This window comes from Ornithorhynchus anatinus, chromosome 1, assembly GCF_004115215.2.
Source record: "Ornithorhynchus anatinus isolate Pmale09 chromosome 1, mOrnAna1.pri.v4, whole genome shotgun sequence".
NCBI classification, from domain to species: Eukaryota; Metazoa; Chordata; class Mammalia; order Monotremata; family Ornithorhynchidae; genus Ornithorhynchus; species Ornithorhynchus anatinus.
Window position 1 is genome coordinate 11,411,554 of NC_041728.1, and position 19,919 is coordinate 11,431,472.

A 19,919-nucleotide genomic window follows, 5' to 3' on the forward strand; every position below is an offset into this window, starting at 1 on the left:
CAACTTACCAAAGATCACACAGCAAGCAATTACCAGAGCCAGGATTAGAACCCAATAAGGTGGTCTTACTCCCAGGCCCATACTCTTTCCATTAGGCCACTCTGTGTCTGAGTGGAAGTGTTTGCTGATCTGATTTGGTGACTGATTCTCTGAACTGATTCAGCTACTTGCAGCAGAGGGAGTTTGCTGATCATATCATATTAACAAAATAAAAATAAGAATCAGTTAATTAAATTGAGCACTTGCTGTGGGCAGAGCACTGTACTACGCACTTGGGAGAGAATGACACAACAGTATAACAGACACATTCCCAGCCCCCAAGGAGTTGACAGTCTAGACGTGGATACAGACATTAATATAAATATATAAATTACAGATATGTAAAGTCCTGTGGAGCTGGGAAAGAAGGTCCGGGTGATTCAAAAGGGAATGGAAGAAGAGGAAAAACTCTTGCAGTGACCTAAAAAGCTGAGCTCTGACTCTGGGGAGAGTGGTGCCAAGCATTTCACTTTTGCCTAAAAGGACTCCAGGAGCCCTTTGCTTTTTTCCATATACTATAGCTTATGTACCCAAGTGAAGGATGAGAGGCAGCATGCCCTGCGAGTTGAGGGTCCTGGATTCTAAGTGTAGATGACTCCTAGAGCGAGTTGTCTACACTCACTGCCTCAAATTCCTCAACTCCAACTCTCTCCTGGACCCCCTCCAATTTGTCTTCCAACCCCTCCCTGCCACCAAAACTGCCCTCTCAAAGGTCACCAGTGTCCTCCTTCTTGCCAAATCCAATGGCTCCTACTCTATCCTAATCCTCCTCGACCTCTCAGCTGCCTTGGACACTTGACCATCCCCTTCTCCTCAACACCTTATCTGACCTTGCCTTCATGGACTCCATCCTCTCCTGGTTTCCCTCTTATCTCTCTGGCTGTTCATTCTCAGCCTCCTTCTCGGGCTCCTCCTCCCCCTCCCTCCCCTAACTGTAGGGGTTCCTCAGGGGTCAGTTCTTGATCCCCTTCTGTTCTCCACCTACACTCACTCTCTTGGTGAATTCGTTCGCACCCACAGCTACAACTGTCATCTCTATGCAGATGACCCCCAAATCTACATCTCCTTTCCTGTTCTCTCTCCCTCCCTCCAGGCGTGTATCTCTTCCTGCCTTCAGGACGTCTCTACCTGAATGTCCGTCTGCCACTTAAAGCTCAACGTATCCAAGACTAAGCTCCTTATCTTCCCTCCCAAACCCTGTCCTCTCCCTGACTTTCCCCTCACTGTGGAGGACACTACCATCCTTCCCGTCTCACAAGCCCGCAACCTTGGTGTCATTCTTGACTCTGCTCTCTCATTCACCCCACACATCCAATCCATCACCAAAATCTGCCAGTCTCACCTTCACAACATCACCAAGATTTGCCCTTTCCTCTTCATCCAAACTGCTACCTTACTGGTACAATCTTTCATCATATCCCAACTGGATTAATGCATAAGCCTCCTTTCTGATCTCCCATCCTCCTGTCTTTCCCTGCTTCAGTCTATACTTCACTCTGCTGCCCGGATTATCTTTCTACAGAAATGCTCTGGGCGTGTCACCCCCCTCCTCAGAAATCTCCAGTGGTTGCCTAACAACCTCCATATCAAGCAAAAAACTCTCCCTATTGGCTTCAAAGCTCTCCATCACTTTACTCCCTCTTACCTCACCTCCCTTCTCTCCTTCTACAGCCCGAACCGCACAATCTGCTCCTCTGCCGCTAACCTCCTCACTGTGCCTCATTCTCACCTGTCCCGCCGTCGACCCCTGGCCCACGTCCTACCTCTGGCCTGGAATGCCCTCCCTCCTCCCATCCGCCAAACTAGCTCTCTTCCCACCTTCAGAGGCCTATTGAGATCCCACCTCTAGGAGGCCTTCCCAGACTGAGCCCCTTTTCCTCTATTCCTCCTCCCCTCCCTGTCACCCCTATTCCCTCCCTCTGCTCTTCCCCCCTTCCCTGCCCCACGGAACTTGTGTATATTTGTACATATTTATTACTCTGTTTATTTTATTAATGATGTGTATATATCTATAATTCAATATTTTGATGGTATCGTTGCCTATTTGTTTTGTTTGTGCCCCCCTTCTAGACTGTGAGCCCGTTGTTGGGTAGGGATTGCCTCTGTCTGTTGCCAAATTGTACTTTCCAAGCACTTAGTACAGTGTTCTGCGCACAGCAAGTGCTCAATAAATGATTGAATAATACTAGCTCCGCTGCTCATCTGCTCTGTGACCTCAAGAGATTCACTTAACTTCTCTGTGTCTTCACTATCTCATCTGTAAAATGGGGATTAAAGCTGTGAGCTCCATGTGGGACATGGACTGTATCCCATCTGATTAACTCGTATCTATCCCAGTGCTTAGTGCTTGACTCAGAGTAAGCATTTAACAAATGCCACAACCCCCCCCCCCCCAAAAAAAAAACTCAATGCCAAGGGCATGATCAAAATGTTTGTTATGATGCGTCTTGGAAAGAGTGTTCTAGAGGTGACAGATGATCTTTTGATTCTTTCTCACACTAATACAGGAGATGATTACATAATTTTTTAAATCTATTCAAGGAAATAATACTGGTTTTTGTATTGTTATATGTCCTAGAATGAGGTTCTCAATCTGGGCAAACTATTTTAATGATCTAACTTTACCTTCAGGAATCTCCTGAAGTGTGATTCATGTAGGTGGCAAATAACATCCCTGGCCATTGTTTTTGTGTAAATTAGGCTGAAGGATCTTTCACTAGTTGGCTGAACATTGCACTGACATACAGTCTATTATGTGTGCCTAAGGGTTTTTTTTAACAAAACATTTTGCGACTGTTCTTTGTTGACATATTGCCTAGTGGACCTGCTGACATGGCAAGACCATATCTGTTTGGATGTTAACCACATATAAATGTAAAAGGAAATCTTATTTAGTTTTGTAAGCTTTTATGTTCTTCTTTCTTGCAGTCACAAATCAGGGATGAGCAGCAAGGAAATGAGAGAATCTGAGCGTGAAATAAGTGGCCTTGTCATTTGTATTAACAATGAACGAGATGTTACCTGTTCTTTCAGTTTAAGGAGTGGCAATACTTCCATTTTTAAAGGCTTCAGCTGAGGTTGTCTTCCTATGTCACTTGCACGTTCAGAAGTCTCTGCTATTTTAGTGGGTTCCTTTTGGAATGATGTGAAGAGATCCTGTACTTTGCATCTGGCAAAAAAATATAGCCAATTTTAATTTACATGTTCTGGAGGAGTGACTGAATGTATGGAAATGAGTTGATTCTGAATGTGTTCCTTTAGCTTTTGCAAAGAAGCCTAAGTTTCATTAGTGAGAACATATTAGGCCACATTCATCACCAATGGCAAGAGATTTGACTCCATTAGTTTTAGAGTAGTATTTATAAGGACAAGGGCCATTAATGTATCAAGTTACTTTTGAATGAATTGCTTTGAAATTCCTTATCATTCATTATTTTAATGGTATTTAAGCACTTGCTATGTGCCAGACACTGTACTAAGCACTGGAGTAGATCCAAGATAACCTTATTGGACACAGTCCACATCCATGTCCCACATGGGGCTCCCAATTTTAATCCCAGATGAGGTAACTGAGGGACAGCGAAGTCAAGTGACTTTCCCAACATCACCCAGCAGATGTGGCAGAGCTGAGGTTAGAACCCAGGCCTGTGTTCTTTCCACTAGACCATGAGGCTTCTCTAATACCTCAAATGCCCCCATGTGGGCTTTGCTGTGGTAGTTTTACCAAAAACGAGACAAAGCCCTGCCCTCTAGGAACAGCCAATCTTAAATACCATCAATGAAGACAGACTTGAAAGTGTGTTTATGTGCATATATGTGTGTGTGTGTGTGTTTGTGTGTGTGTATATATATATATATATAGCAAACATAAGACATAAAAAATACAAGGATTAGTTACACTATTTTGAGGTAAAGGAAAAAAAGTGAGGCATTCCATTATCATGATAAAGATGGGGAAAGATTTTATAGAGGAAGGTCCTATTTCAGAATCAATCAATGATATTAAGTGTTATACTAAGCGCTGTACTAAACTCTTAAAAACACTGAATAATACACTGGCACTCATGATCCCTGCCCTCAAGGAGCTTACAATTTTTCATTGTCAGTCATATTTATCAAGCACTTACTGTGTGCAGAGCACTGTACTAAGCATTTGGGAGAGTACAATGCAACAATAGACACATTCCATGCCCACAATGAGCTTACAGTCTAAAGAGGGAGAGACTGACGTTAATATAAATAAAGTACATCCATGTGAATAGGTGCTGCGAGTCTGGGAGTAGGGAAAGAACAAAGGGAGCAAGTCAAGGCGATATAAAAGAGAGTGGGAGAAGAGGAAAGGAGGGCTTGGGTAGATGTGCCTTTATTAAGGCTTTGGAAAGGGGGAAGAGTAATCTTGAGGTGAGCGATGATGAAGGGAGGTTGAATAAGTTGGGGAGATGAGAAATTAGAAAAATCTTTCTAGAGGAGCTATGATTTCAATCAGTGGTATTTACTGTATATTTACTGCATGCAGGGTACTTGGGAGAGTACAGCAGAACAGAGTTATTGGACACGTTTCCTGCTTTGAAGATGGGGAAAATGGTGGTCTGTCAGATGAGGAGGGCATTGGTGTTCCAGACAGAAGGCTGAATGTGAGCAAAGTGATGGTTAGAGAGTGAGATCGAGCTTCAGTAAATTGGTGTTACAGGATTGACACATGGGGGCTGGCTTATAGTGGGAAAGGAGCAAAGTTAGGAGAGGGAGAGATGATTGAGTGACTTAAAGCCAACAGTGAGGAGTTGGTATTTGATATGGTGTTGGATGGATGACTGTTGGAAGATTTTGAGCTCTGGGGTGACATGCACAGTTTTTAGTTTTGTTTTTTGTTTGCTTTTAGAGGTCATGAAAGAGACTGATTCAGTGGTTGGGGCAAGGTTTGACAGGCTTAGATTGGTGTGGTAGCAATTGGGATGGAGAAGAAGGCACAGGATCTAAAGATCTTGTGAAGAAAGATCTGGCACGGTTTGGTTACGGGCTGATTGAGAGAGGAGTCAAGAATAATGTTGAATTTGCAGGTTTGGGAGATGTGTAATGATGTATATGGTGATAAAGTTGGGATAGGAAAAGGTCGGGTGGGAAGATGAGATAAGTTTGATTGAAATGAGGTGTTAAGAGAATGTCCAGATGTCAATAACGAGGCAGTTGGGTATCCTTTCGGGGAAGGATTTTGGAGAGTTGCTCTATTTGCCATACTCGATCATTTGAGATAGTGGTAGAAGGCTCACTTTGTCTAGAAGATCTTTTAACAGGATATGTGGGATTGGGCTGAGGTGGAGATGGATGAGTAAAGTTGATTGACACCTACTTGCAAATAGCAGCTGGACCAGTGGGAATTGATGGTTTTTGTGCAGGATCTGGGCACAGAAAGCGTAAAAGACCAGAAAGTGAGTACCGGTAAACCCCTGAAAAGAGGGCCTACAAAAACACTACCAGAGAAAAGATGGCCAAATTAAGATGTAGTCCATTAACCATACACATACCTTGCTCTTGACTCCGAGTCTCCTTCCTTTCACCCTGTTCCCCTGTCTTGAAATCCCCCCCTCCTCAAATTTGACAGACCCCAACTCTCTCTATATTCAAAGCCCTCTTAAATTCCCTCCTCCTTCAAGAAATCATCCCCAATTAATTCCCAGCACCCCCAAATTGTTTCAACCCAAAAGCCATCTTGAGCACTTAATAATTTAAACTCATCCTCAGTACTTGAGTGTGCATTCAATTAGTCTGTACTACTTGTAAGTATGTATATGTTTGTATTCCATTTAGAATATGTTTCTTGTGGATACTGTGAGCAGAGCACTGTGCTAAGCCCTTTGGAGGGTACTGTATCATAGAGTTGGTAGTCACCTTCTCTGCCCACAAGGAGCTTAGAGTCTGGAGGAGGAAACAGACATTAAAATTACATTTTGGATATGTACAAAAGTGCTGTGGGGCTAGTGGGGTGAATATTGTGCTTAAATGGTACAGATCCAAGTGCGTAGGCACTGCAGAAGGCAGATGGAGATGGGGAAGGGAGGATTTAAACAGGGAAGGCCTCTCTTAGAGGAGAAGTGATTTTAACAAGAAGCATCACAACGAGTTGATTCTGCCTGTGTCTCTTCACTTAAGGCACGTGCAGATGATTCGAAATAACTTTAAAGTCAGCACAGTACTATGAACTAACACAAAACCTGAGGAAAACTGAACTTAAAACTGAAAGCCTACGTGTGACTAGGCAACAGTGAACGTGGGACTGCCATCAGATTCTTCTTCCCACCCAAATTCTGCTGGAGGCCAGTGATTGACAAATACCGGACTGTGCGCTCATTGTGGGCAGGGAATGTGTTTACCAACTCTGTTGTACTCTCCCAAACGGTCAGCACGGTGGCCTTCACACAGTTAGCGCTCAAATAGGATCGATTAAAATAGACTCAGCCAGCAGGGAAATCAGTCACAGTGTCATCTATGGGGAAGCTGTTCAGAGTCAAAAAGGTTGGTATGACCCTTTCAGTATACTATTTCCATCCTTAATATTCGATGTGTTTTATAAATATAGTGAAGTTTCTGGTACCAGTCAAGAACTGGTTTTTCTCTCATTAACATCCATAAAAGTTATAAATACAATTTTAAGGCAAGAATGGGGCAATTGTTTGTTTTAATATGCATTATGTTTGTAGTGGAGTTTGCATCATCTCTAAAAGGTGTCGGTATCCCAAAGAACTACTCCACATTGAGCATGTTCATCAAGTCGGGTAACCACTCCTATCCTTGTGCTCTCCAGAATCAGGGATTCACAGAAGAGAGGCTGCCATCTTGTGTGCACAGTGCTTATTGCTTCCAGAGTGTAGCCGCTTGGTTTGAGGACATTTCCCAGAGAACATTTCTGGAAGGATTAGACAATATTTAAATGCTCTCTTCCCAAATCCCAAGGGATGGTTTGAAAATGCTCAAGGGTCTTACCTTCCAGAAGGAATATTTTTATTTTTGAATTTGACACCCATATTGCACTGTCGTGAGAACTCAGGAGAAGCGGTGTGGCTCAGTGGAAAGAGCACGGGCTTGGGAGTCAGAGGTCATGGGTTCGAATGCCGGCTCTGCCACTTTCATTCATTCAATAGTATTTGAGCGCTTACTATGTGCAGAGCGCTGTACTAAGTGCTTGGACAGATCGGTAACAGATACAGTCCCTGCCCTTTGATGGGCTTACACTTGGCAGCTGTGTGACTGTGGGCAAGTCACTTATCTGTGCCTCAGTTACCTCATCTGTAAAATGGGGATTAAGACTGTGAGCCTCACGTGGGACAACCCGGTTACCCTGTATCTATCCCAGTGCTTAGAATAGTGCTCTGCACGTAGTAAGCGCTTAACAAATGCCAACATTATTATTATCATTATTATTATTTATGCCTTGCTCTTTGGATTCAGAAAGAATCACAGTAACAAATATTCTTCAAATTGAAAGACTTTTCCCACAGGGAAAGACACAGTGTTATATTTTGTGAAGTTTGACGTTTATAGCCAGACTCCAATTTATCACCAGAAAGATTGAAAATGAAGAATAAAATTTGTGAAGTCTAAAGCTGGTCAAAATTGTGGAGAGGACAATATCAAAATACCAGACCCTTGCTTGTAACTACTTCCCCCCAAGTCTCGCCTTCACTTCATTTCACATCATCACCAAAGTGATCTTCTTTGTTGTTTCTTTTTAATGGTCTTTCAAATAAAAAAAATGTAACTGAAATGGGCTGTGATTAGACAAAGTTTGAGAGCTGCCAAATTTTAGGCCACTTCGGCAAATATTAGTGCCATCTTGTGGCTCGATTAAATATTGCAATGTGGAAGAAACGCAAAGCCCAGCACTGACGACTTTGATAGCTTAGAATGCTCAAAGGAAAAATAAAATTGCTTAGAAAAATAAACTTGCTTAGGAAAAATGAACCGGGAATATTTGAAAACGTTAGTCCCGGGTTTCATGCAAGTCACATTTACAGGCACCTGAAAAGATGCAAGAAGCTGCTGACTGGCTTCCAACAACTGAGCCACAAGGATTGCCCAAACAGGCCGGAAGGCCCATTTGATAGGAAAATGGAGATTAAATCCTACTCCCTCCTTCTTAGACTGTGGGACAGGGACTCTGTGCAACCTGATTATCTTGTTTCTGCACCAGTGCTTGGCAGAGAGCAACTGCTTAGATTAGAGAAACAGCATGGCCTAGTGGATAGAGCATGGGCCTGGAAGTCAGAAGGTCATGGGTTCTAATCCTGGCTACACCATTTGTCTGCTGTGTGACCTTGGGCAAGTCAATTAACATCTCTGGGCCTCAATTCCCTCATTTGTACAGTGGGGATTAAGACTGTTAGCCCTGTGGGGGACGGGGACTGTGTACAACCTATCTTATATCCACCCCAGCTCTTAGAATGATGCCTGGCCCATAAAAAGTTCTTAACAAATACCATTATTATTATTATTACTGCCTTGGAAGATTTCACTTGATTATATGGATTGAGAGCAAAGTTAGGTCTGGGTAGGTAAGGATTCCAGGGAACTGGAACTATAGAGAATGTCGTGAAGTTGAGGATAATGATTAGAGTGATTAGAGGGTAATGACTATACATTCAGTCCTATTTGCTGAGCACTTACTGTGTGCAAAGCACCGTACTAAGCGCTTTGGAGAGTGCAGTATAACAACAGACACAGTCCTGCCCACAATGATCTCACTGTCTAGAGGAGGAACAGACATTAACAACAACAAAAAAATCCATTTCTCCCTCCCCTTTCAACTGTTGGATCTGACCGTAGTTTATCACCACTTTGCAAAGTGCTTGGCACATAGTAAATGCTTAATAAATACCACTGTTATTATTTTTTATTAGATGAGGCCAGGTTTCAAAGAGTTAGGCCAGACAGCCACCATCTGGGGACTTTTCATCCCTCATTGGAAATTTTTTGGGTTTTATCAGTCCTGGGATCAAAAGTGGAAGGGACCATAAATCCATATTCATTTCACTCATTCATTCAATCATATTTATTTAGCCCTTACTATATGCAGAGCACACAGTAGTACCCTTGCGTATTGGGGATTATGCCTTAGGGAAGCCTGGAAAATTTTGGAAGTTCCCAAAGGGCTCTGTTCATGGTTCAGAACAGAGTACCCCAAAACCCCATGCAGCTCAGTCTGGGTCGCCTTCCATTCTCCATCTACACCCACTCTCTTGGAGAACTAATTTGCTCCATGGCTTCAACTACCATCTCTATGTGGACAATTCCCAAATATGCATCTCCATCCTGGATCTCTGTCCTTCTTTTCAGTCTAGTATTTCCCCCTCCTTCAGGACGTCTCTACTTGGATGTCTTGCCAACACCTCAAACTTAACAGCTCCAAAACAGAACTCCTTGTCTTCCCACCCAAATCCTGTCCTCCCCCCGATTTTCCTATCACTGTAGACGTCACCGCCATTCTACCTGTCTCACAAGTCCTTAATTTTGGTATTATACTCACTTATCTTTCTCACTCATTCAACCCACATATTCAGTCTGTCACTAGATCCTGTCAGTTCAGCCTTTACGACATCGCTATAATCCACCCTTTCCTCTCCATCCAAACTGCCTCCATGTTAATCCAAGCATTTATCCTACCTCACCACGATTACTGTATCAGCGTCCTTACTGACCCCTCTGCCTTGTCTTTCCCCATTCCAGATTGTAATTCACTCTACCGCCTGAGTCATTTTTCTACAGAAATGTTTAGTTCATGATTCACCAATCCTAAAGAGCCACCAAGCGGTTGCTCATCCACTTCTGCATCAAAATGGAACTCCTTACTTTCAGCTTTAAAGCACTCAATCTCCTTTCCCCCTCCTATATCACCTCACTGCTCTCCTGTTATAACCCAGCCTGCACACTTTCATTCATTCATTCATTCAATAGTATTTATTGAGTGCTTACTATGTGCAGAGCACTGTACTAAGTGCTTGGAATGAACAAGTCGGCAACAGATAGAGACAGTCCCTGCCGTTTGACGGGCTTACGGTCTAATCGGGGGAGACCGACAGACAAGAACAATGGCAATAAATAGAGTCGAGGGGAAGAACATCTCGTAAAAACAATGGCAACTAAATAGAATCAAGGCGATGTACAATTCATTAACAAAATAAATAGGGTAATGGAAATATATACAGTTGAGCGGACGAGTACAGTGCTGAGGGGATGGGAAGGGAGAGGGGGAGGAGCAGAGGGAAAGGGGGAAAAGAGGGTTTAGCTGCGGAGAGGTGAAGGGGGGGTGGTAGAGGGAGTAGAGGGAGAAGGGGAGCTCAGTCTGGGAAGGCCTCTTGGAGGAGGTGAGTTTTAAGTAGGGTTTTGAAGAGGGGAAGAGAATCAGTTTGGCGGAGGTGAGGAGGGAGGGCGTTCCAGGACCGCGGGAGGACGTGGCCCGGGGGTCGACGGCGGGATGGGCGAGACCGAGGGACGGCGAGGAGGTGGGCGGCGGAGGAGCGGAGCGTGCGGGGTGGGCGGTAGAAAGAGAGAAGGGAGGAGAGGTAGGAAGGGGCAAGGTGATGGAGAGCCTTGAAGCCTAGAGTGAGGAGTTTTTGTTTGGAGTGGAGGTTGATAGGCAACCACTGGAGTTGTTTAAGAAGGGGAGTGACATGCCCAGTTCGTTTCTGCAGGAAGATGAGCCGGGCGGCGGAGTGAAGAATAGACTGGAGCGGGGCGAGAGAGGAGGAAGGGAGGTCAGAGAGAAGGCCGACACAGTAGTCTAGCCGGGATATAACGAGAGCCTGTAGCAGTAAGATGGCCGTCTGGATGGAGAGGAAAGGGTGGATCTTGGCGATATTGTAAAGGTGAAACCGGCAGGTCTTGGTAACGGATAGGATGTGTGGGGTGAACGAGAGAGACGAGTCAAGGATGACACCGAGATTGCGGGCCTGAGAGACGGGAAGGATGGTCGTGCCATCCACGACCTACTCACTATAATTCAATCTTGCCACTGGCCTATTACCCAAGACCTCCCTCTGATCTGCAACACCCTCCCTCTTCATATCTGACAATTTCTCTCTCCCCCTTCAAAGCCTTATTGGAGGCCCATCTCCTCCAAGAGGCCTTCCCTGACTAAACCCTCATTTCCTCTTCTTCCACTCCCATCTGTGCTGCCCTTACACTAGGATCTGCACTCTTCATTCATTCATTCATTCAATAGTATTTATTGAGCGCTTACTATGTGCAGAGCACTGTACTAAGCGCTTGGGATGAACAGGTCGGCAACAGATAGAGACAGTCCCTGCCGTTTGACGGGCTTACAGTCTAATCGGGGGAGACGGACAGACAAGAACAATGGCACTAAACAGCGTCAAGGGGAAGAACATCTCGTAAAAACAATGGCAACTAAACAGAATCAAGGCGATGTACAGTTCATTAACAAAATAAATAGGGTAACGAAAATATATACAGTTGAGCGGACGAGTACAGTGCTGTGGGGATGGGAAGGGAGAGGTGGAGGAGCAGAGGGAAAAGGGGAAAATGAGGCCTTAGCTGCGGAGAGGTAAAGGGGGGATGGCAGAGGGAGTAGAGGGGGAAGAGGAGCTCAGTCTGGGAAGGCCTCTTGGAGGAGGTGATTTTTAAGTAAGGTTTTGAAGAGGGAAAGAGAATCGGTTTGGCGGAGGTGAGGAGGGAGGGCGTTCCAGGACCGCGGGAGGACGTGACCCAGGGGTCGACGGCGGGATAGGCGAGACCGAGGGACGGCGAGGAGGTGGGCGGCAGAGGAGCGGAGCGTGCGGGGTGGGCGGTAGAAAGAGAGAAGGGAGGAGAGGTAGGAAGGGGCAAGGTGATGGAGAGCCTTGAAGCCTAGAGTGAGGAGTTTTTGTTTGGAGCGGAGGTCGATAGGCAACCACTGGACTTGTTTAAGAAGGGGAGTGACATGCCCAGATCGTTTCTGCGGGAAGATGAGCCGGGCGGCGGAGTGAAGAATAGACCGGAGCGGGGCGAGAGAGGAGGAAGGGAGGTCAGAGAGAAGGCTGACACAGTAGTCTAGCCGGGATATAACGAGAGCCCGTAATAGTAAGGTAGCCGTTTGGGTGGAGAGGAAAGGGCGGATCTTGGCGATATTGTAGAGGTGAAACCGGCAGGTCTCGGTAACGGATAGGATGTGTGGGGTGAACGAGAGGGACGAGTCAAGGATGACACCGAGATTGCGGGCCTGCGGGACGGGAAGGATGGTCGTGCCATCCACGGTGATGGAGAAGTCTGGGAGCGGACCGGGCTTGGGAGGGAAGATGAGGAGCTCAGTCTTGCTCATGTTGAGTTTTAGGTGGCGGGCCGACATCCAGGTGGAGACGTCCCGGAGGCAGGAGGAGATGCGAGCCTGAAGGGAAGGGGAGAGGACAGGGGCGGAGATGTAGATCTGCGTAGAGATGGTAGTCAAAGCCGTGAGAGCGGATGAGTTCACCGAGGGAGTGAGTGTAAATGGAGAACAGAAGAGGGCCAAGAACTGACCCTTGAGGAACTCCAACAGTTAAAGGATGGGAGGGGGAGGAGGCTCCAGCGTAGGAGACCGAGAATGATCGGCCAGAGAGGTAAGAGGAGAACCAGGAGAGGACAGAGTCCGTGAAGCCAAGGTGAGATAAGGTATGGAGGAGGAGGGGATGGTCGACAGTGTCAAAGGCAGCAGAGAGGTCAAGGAGGATCAGAATGGAGTAGGAGCCATTCACCCCTCTCTCAGCCCCACAGTACTTATGTACATACTTGTTATTTATTTATATTAATGTCTCCCCTTCTAGACCATAAGCTCTTTTTTATGGTATTTGTTAAGTACTTACTATGTTCCAGGCACTGTTCTGAGCACTGGGCTAGAGACAAAGTTATCGGGTTGGACATAGTCCGTATCATTCATTCAAACGAATTTATTGAATGCTTACTGTATCCTGAGCACTGTACTAAACACTTGGAGAGTATGATACAGCAAAAAAGAGATACAGTCCTTTCCCACAGCGGCCTAATGTCCCACATGGGGTGCACTGTATTAATCCCCATTTTACAGATGAGGTAACTAAGAGACGGAAAAGTGAAGTGACTTCCCCAAGGTCACACAGCGGACAAATGGCAGAGCCGGCACTAGATCCCAGGTCTTTCTGACTCCCAGGTCTATGCTCTATATACGAGGCCACCTGCTTCTCTTGTGGGCAGGGAACATTTCTACCAACTCAGTTATATTGTATTAATAATGATTGTATTTGTTAAGTGCTTACTATGTGCCAAGGACTCTAAGTGCTGGGGGAGATACAAGGTAATCAGGTTGCCCCACGTGGTGCTCACAGTCTTAATCCCCAATTTTAAAGATGAGGTGACTGATGCACAGATAAGTTAAATGACTTGCCCAAAGTCACACAGCTGAAAAGTGGCAGAGCCGGGATTAGAACCCATGCCCTCTGACTCCCAAGCCCGTGCTCTTTCCACTAAGCCACACTGCTTCTCTATAATAATTATGGTATTTAAGTGCTTATTATGTGCCAACCACTGTTCTAAGCACTGGGGTAGTTACAAGATAATCAGGTTGTCCCACGTGGGACTCACAATCTTAATCCCCATTTTACAGATGAGATAACTGAGGCACAGAGAAATTCAGCAGCTTGCCCAAGGTCACACAGCAGACAAGTGGCAGAGCTGGGATTAGAACCCACATCCGCTGACTCCCAAACCTGTGCTCTTTTCGCTAAGCCACGCTGCTTCTCATATTGTATTCTCCCAAGCGCATAGTACAGTACTCTGCGTGCAGTAAGTGCTCAATAAATATGATTGATCATGAAGCTGAGCTCATTCCCCATCATCCTGATCACTTTAAACCCTTAGAGACCAGTCTGGAGCAGAGTCTTTGGGGTCCAGGTGGAGTTACACCCAAATTGACATCGACAATGGCCACTCCACAGGAGTGCAGGAATATTTCATGTTTTTGTATTATAAATTCCCTATATTTTGAAGGATGATTTCCTGAGCCATATTATGGAAGGCTTCTTTTCATTTAAATGGAGTCTTGTTTTAAGCCCAAAATTCTTGCTGGGTGCATACTCATCAAGTTAGGCAATTTAAGAGCTGCAAAGCTTTGCTTGGTTTTTTAGCGTGTCCATCCTGTTATTACTGAAAGGTAGTGATACTCTAATGCTCCTTTTATCTCAGTGTTCCATTAATCCCCTCTTTCAGCCTGGGAAGTAGGAAGATGGAAAATACCCAGTACAGTGTTCTGCATGCAGTAAGTGCTCAATAAATATGATTAATGAGGGAACCTCTCAAATTCTTCCAGTTTTGTGCTTAAATGATCCTAGCACTTATGAACCTATGTATACCCCTCATAGTACTCTTGTATATATGTCTGCTCAATGTATTTTGACCTCTCTAGTTGTGAATATTTTTGTTTGTTTTCCTCCTTCTACTGTGGGCAGTATGTCACTTTAATAATTCTGATTTCCCAAGTGACACGTTCTGTGCTCTGAACCATATGTGCCCTCAAATCCATAGAAACTCCTGTTTCTGTAGGGTTTTTTAATCACTAAACCAGTGTTTGTATGTTAAACGGCTAGTGAATTTGAGGAAGAGTCTGGCAATCCCATATCCCTGGTCAATCAGGCTATTTTCATCTAAACAACCAAGAAGCAACGTGGCCTAGTGGAAAGAGCATGGGCCTGGGAGTCAGAGGATCTGGGTTCCAAGCCTGCCTCTCCCACATTTCTGCTATGATCTTGGGCAAGCCACGTAATTTCTCTGTGCCTCAGTTGTCTCATATGTAAAATGGGGATTGTTACCTCATCTATATACAGTGGGGATTGAAACTGTGAGCACCAAATGGGACAGGGACTGTGTCCAACCCGATTTGCTTGTATGCACCCCAGCACTTAGCAGAGTGCCTAGCATATAGTAAGCACTTAACAAATACCACAATTATTGTTATTAGTTGTATTATGCGTGACGTGGACTGTGTACAGCCTGATATCTTGTATCTACCCCAGGCCAGAGTAAGTGCTTAAATGCCATAAACTTGGAGATTGAAGCACCTCTTTCACATCCAGTTACATGATGGATATTTGAGAGAGAAATCTTGGAAAACTAGGGCCAAAGCTTCCCTTACAAGATTTTGAGACCCCATTTTGAGGATTTAGGAGGTAGTCTGGCTTCATCAGCTCTGTTTTTGTAGACAGGTGAAGCTCAGGCCACTCAATAAGGACAATTCTACATCTCTGACCTTTCTAGAAAATGGGAAAAACCAATGAAATAAGAAACAATGTAAGATGTATTATGTCTAGACCTCTTAGTATAAAATTGGAATGAAATCTCCCTTTGAATGCTGTCACTTTTTACACACGTGCTTGCAGTGGCTTCTGGGACAGAAAATGAACTTGTCAACCTTCATAATGAAAGTAGGGAGAAATTAATGTTACCTCAACTTTTTTCCCCTGTGACTTTATTCTAGTTTTAATTTTTTTGGTCATGTTTTATTGTGTTTGGAGGAAGAACTGTCCTACTTGCCTGGAAAATTAATTTGGATCTATATGTCTCTTTATCAGGGACAAGTGATCCCTATGTGAAGTTCAAAATTGGAGGAAAAGAAGTTTTTAGAAGCAAAATAATACACAAGAACCTCAACCCCGTATGGGAGGAAAAAACTTGCCTTCTTCTTGATCATCCTAGGGATCCATTGTACATCAAGGTGAGCCGTGTTTATGTTTTACTCTGAAATCATAAGCTCAGTTATGTGATGTATCTGTGTGAAGAGGCAATTCCAAGGGTTCTGTGTGACAAGCCATTTAACCATCATTTGGGTATTTGAAAGAAGAAAGCGACAGCTGGTATAGGACCAGAAACAACAATGGCCTAGTGAAAAAATCAGGGTCTTGGGAGTCAGAAAACCAGGGTTCTAATCCTGGCTCTGCTTCTTTCCTGATGGGTGACCTTGGGCAAGTCAGTTAACTTCTCTGAGCCTTAGTTTCTCCACTTATAAAAATGGGAATAAGATACTTGTTCTCCTCCTTTCTTAGACTTCCCATGTGGGAAGGGATTAGGTCTGATCTGCATATAGTGTAGAGAATGGGGCCTGGGAGTTAAAAGGTCATGCATGGGGTCTAATCCCGGCTTTGCCACTTGTTTGTTGTGTGACCTTGGGCAAGTCACTTCCCTTCTCTGTGCCTCAGTTAGTTACTTCATCTGTTAAATGGGATTAAGTCTGTGAACCTCATGTGGGACATGGACAGTGTCCAACCTCATTACTTTATAACTACCCCAGCGCTTAGAACAGTGCCTGACACATAGTAATCACTTAACAAATACCACAAAAAAGTGAGTAGTCGTTGCCATGGTGGACGGAATGGGAAAATAAGGACTTAATCAAGGAAGGCCTTTTGGAAGAGATGTCATTTTTAGGGGGGTTTTGAAAGTGGGGAGAGTGGTAGTCTGCTGAGTATGGGGAGAGAGAGAGAGTGAGTTCAAGGCCCTCAGTTGTGCTTACTGTGTATCCGGCACTGTAGTAAGCACTTGGGAGGGTACAATACGGTAGACTTGGTAAAAATTATCCTGGCTCTTCCACTTGTCCGACTTGGCCTCCCAGCCTTCTGTCTCTCCCAACTTTACGCCATACTTCACTTTGCCTCGAGGATCATTTTTCTACAAAAACGTTCAGGCCATGCTTCCTCAATTCCTCAAGAACCTCCAGTGATTGCCCAACCACTTCTGGATCAAACAGAAACTCCTCACCATTGGCTTTAAAGCAGTTCATCACCTTACCCTCTCCTACCTGACCTCACTACTCTCCTGTTACAACCCAGCCCTCACACTTTGCTCCTCTAATGCTAGCCTTCTCATGGTACCTCTGTCTCGTCTATCTCACCACCGATCTCTTGCCCACATCCTGCCTCTGGCCTGCAACACCCTCCCTTCTCATATCCGACAGATAATTTCTCTCCCCATTTTAAAAGCCTTAGAGAAAGCACACTTCCAAGAGGCCTTCCCTGATTAAAACCCTCTTTTCCTTTTCTTCAGTTCCCTTCTGCATCACCCTGACTTGCTCCCTTTATTCATCCCTCCTCCCAGTCCTACAGCATATTCTGTATCTACCCCCTCTAGACTGTGAGCCCACAGTGGGCAGCCATTGTCCCTCTTTATTGCTCTATTGCACTTTCCAAGTCTGTAATACAGTGCTGTCTGCACACAGTAAGCACTCAGTAAATACAATTGAATGATAATTATTAATTTATATCGTCTGTCTCCTCTGAGCTGTAAGCTCCTTGTGGGCAGGGAATGTGTCTGTGATATTGTTATATGGTACTCTCCCAAGCGCTTACAGTGCTTTGCACACAGTAAGTGCTCAATAAATGCAGTTACTGACTGACTTATCTGCTGAGTGACCTTGGGCAAGTCGCTTCACTTTGTGCCTGTTAACTCATCTGTAATATAGGGACTAATACTGTGAGCCCTTTGTGCGACAGGGACTGCATCCAACCTGGTTAGCTGGAATCTACCTCAGCACTTAATATGGTGCCTGGCACATAGTAACTGTTAACATATTATTTTTTTTTTAAAAAAAAAGACCTTAGACTAGTGGATTAATTCCTGTTCTGACACAGGTATGAAATGCAGCTTTGCTGAACCACTTCATGTAAAAACGGGTCAATAATTTAAAAATCTGAGTTCTCACTTCTAGCTACAGGGTATGTAATATAATGCTCAGTTTAATTGGATTTAAGCAGCCTAATGTATAATTTTGCCTGAATCAGTAGTAGAAGGAATTGTTCAGTGGGCTAAGGTGTACTTTTCCCAGTGGAGCAGAGGAAACTGAAAAGGCAATTTGAAATAAAATCTCAGTAGAAGTAGTGGGTTAAAATATAACACTTAAGATGAGACAAGAGCCACTCGGGTCCTCTTTGAATCCTTAGAACTGCCTTGGCACTCTTCCTCAATAATGCAGTCTTCTGCTCTGATAAAGAAGGGCATCAATTTCAGAGTCTGTTGAAATGAATTGAAATTCTTCACTGGTACTTCACTCTCGCTATCATCCCAAGGCTGAATGAATGGAGAGAGACAGATTCTAAATTACTTGTTTTGGCTACTTTAGTATAGAATTAAATACCTACAAAGTATTAAACAATAATTGAGGATTCCAAAATAAAAACCAACCCCACCCCACATACACTTCTGATCCTTTAGAAGGCAGTACAGCTTAGCTTTGGGTGGATAGATTCAAGCTTCTGTTCTAAGCAAAACTGTCAAATCCTCAAATAGCTTGTAAGAAAATGTGTGATCCACTCTAATAACTATCAAACTTGATACTCAGAAATGCAGAAGATGAATCCCTGGTTCTCAAGTTCTCAAACTGTTCAACTTCAGGGGCCACACTAGCTCTTTTTTTTCTATAAATAACATTCTGTTAACAGATGTGGAAAAGATTGCAGAAGATACATTGGTCTTATCACACCTCCCCCCATCTCCACATAAACAGATTGAATCTATAAGTAACATCATCTTTGAACCTCTTCCTGCATATGCAGGAACAGCTTCCTGTATAACTGTAGCTGAAGAATGGAATGACCATGTTTCTAACTTCAGTTTGTGGAGCTTCCAAAACAAATTGCTTTAAAGAAAGCTTCAAATCTACAATTGCATGTGTTTGCAGCATCTTTTGTGTAGTCACTCACTCCCTGTGGGGAGTTCCTAAAATGTATTTTTTTCCTCTCTTGTCGCAGTTCAACTATTTTAATCACTGAACAAATTTGAAAGGATGAACTTGTGCCCTAGTTCACCTGACTAAAAACCAGTTTTCTTTATCTTAATGTGATCAAAAATGTAAAGTCCTTGGGCTCGCTAAGAAACTAGCGGTCAAATCCACTATATAAAGTGTTAGGTCAGACATTTGTCTTAATCTAAAAATGAGAACTGAATCAGCTTTTATAATAGGATCTAAAACCCTGTTTCGTACTGTATGATTGTGCTGTATTTGAAGTATTGGCTGAAGTAATATGTTGATGTATTGGTACTTCTGTCCTTTTATAAAATAGCTGAAAACTTGGAATATTTCAGGATCATTTAGAAATTGGCTGAAGCCTTGATTTTTTTAATGGTATTTAAGTGCTTAATAAGTTCCAGGCACTGTATGAAACACAGTTATTCAGGCGGAAATGAGAAACAGCACTGGAATATGATGATATGATCCTAATTAAAAACCAACAAGAATAAGATGGAAGCTATATTTCCTTGTCATCCATGGCCAAAAACAGAGTAATGTTCTTAGACTTTGATTATCTCTGTGCTTCATTCCAACAAGTAGTCTCTCATTCATTGAAAGAGGAATATTTTTTTCATACATTTTCTGACTGTCTGAGAAAGTCATGAGATTTTTAGTGTTTCCATTTGTCTATCCTATACAACTTCCCCGCTTCTATTCTGGAGCTCTAGTTTACTAGGTGCTCCTACTCTGACTAATAAACACTGTAATAATAATAATTATGGTATTTGTTAAGCACTTACTATGTGCCAAACACTGTTCTAAGTGCTGGGGGAGATATAGGGTAATCAGGTTGTCCCACGTGGGACTCAGTCTTAATCTCCATTTACAAATGAAGTAACTGAGGCACAGAGAAGTTACGTGACTTGTCCAAGGTCACACAGCAGACAAGCTGCAGAGCGTGGATTGGAACCCACATCCTCTGACTCCCAAGCCCGTGCTCTTTCCACTAAGCCTGTACAGGGTATCAACATTAATCATTTCCAGTGTTTCTTTGTCTCAGAGTTTATGCTTATGTCTTTAACCAAGGGAAGTGAAGTCAAATCAAATCTTGAGATAATTCAGAACCCAAAATATGCTGTTTTTGGAAAAAGAGGTTTTGGACCAGAAT

At 43.9% G+C, this 19,919-nt stretch overlaps 1 protein-coding gene across 9 annotated transcripts in view; it reads left to right on the forward strand.

Moving 5' to 3' along the window:
* Positions 1 to 19,919, forward strand: part of MCTP1 (multiple C2 and transmembrane domain containing 1) — a 381,506-nt gene that overhangs the window by 148,393 nt on the left and 213,194 nt on the right. For 8 of the 9 annotated variants that reach the window (XM_029071442.2, XM_029071444.2, XM_039911172.1 and 5 more), the window contains one exon: positions 15,603 to 15,745. The exons of the other annotated variant lie outside the window; for it this stretch is intronic. In XM_029071442.2, coding sequence (XP_028927275.1) covers positions 15,603 to 15,745 — 143 coding nt within the window. The remainder of the gene's footprint in view (positions 1 to 15,602; positions 15,746 to 19,919) is intronic. 9 annotated transcript variants of the gene reach the window in all.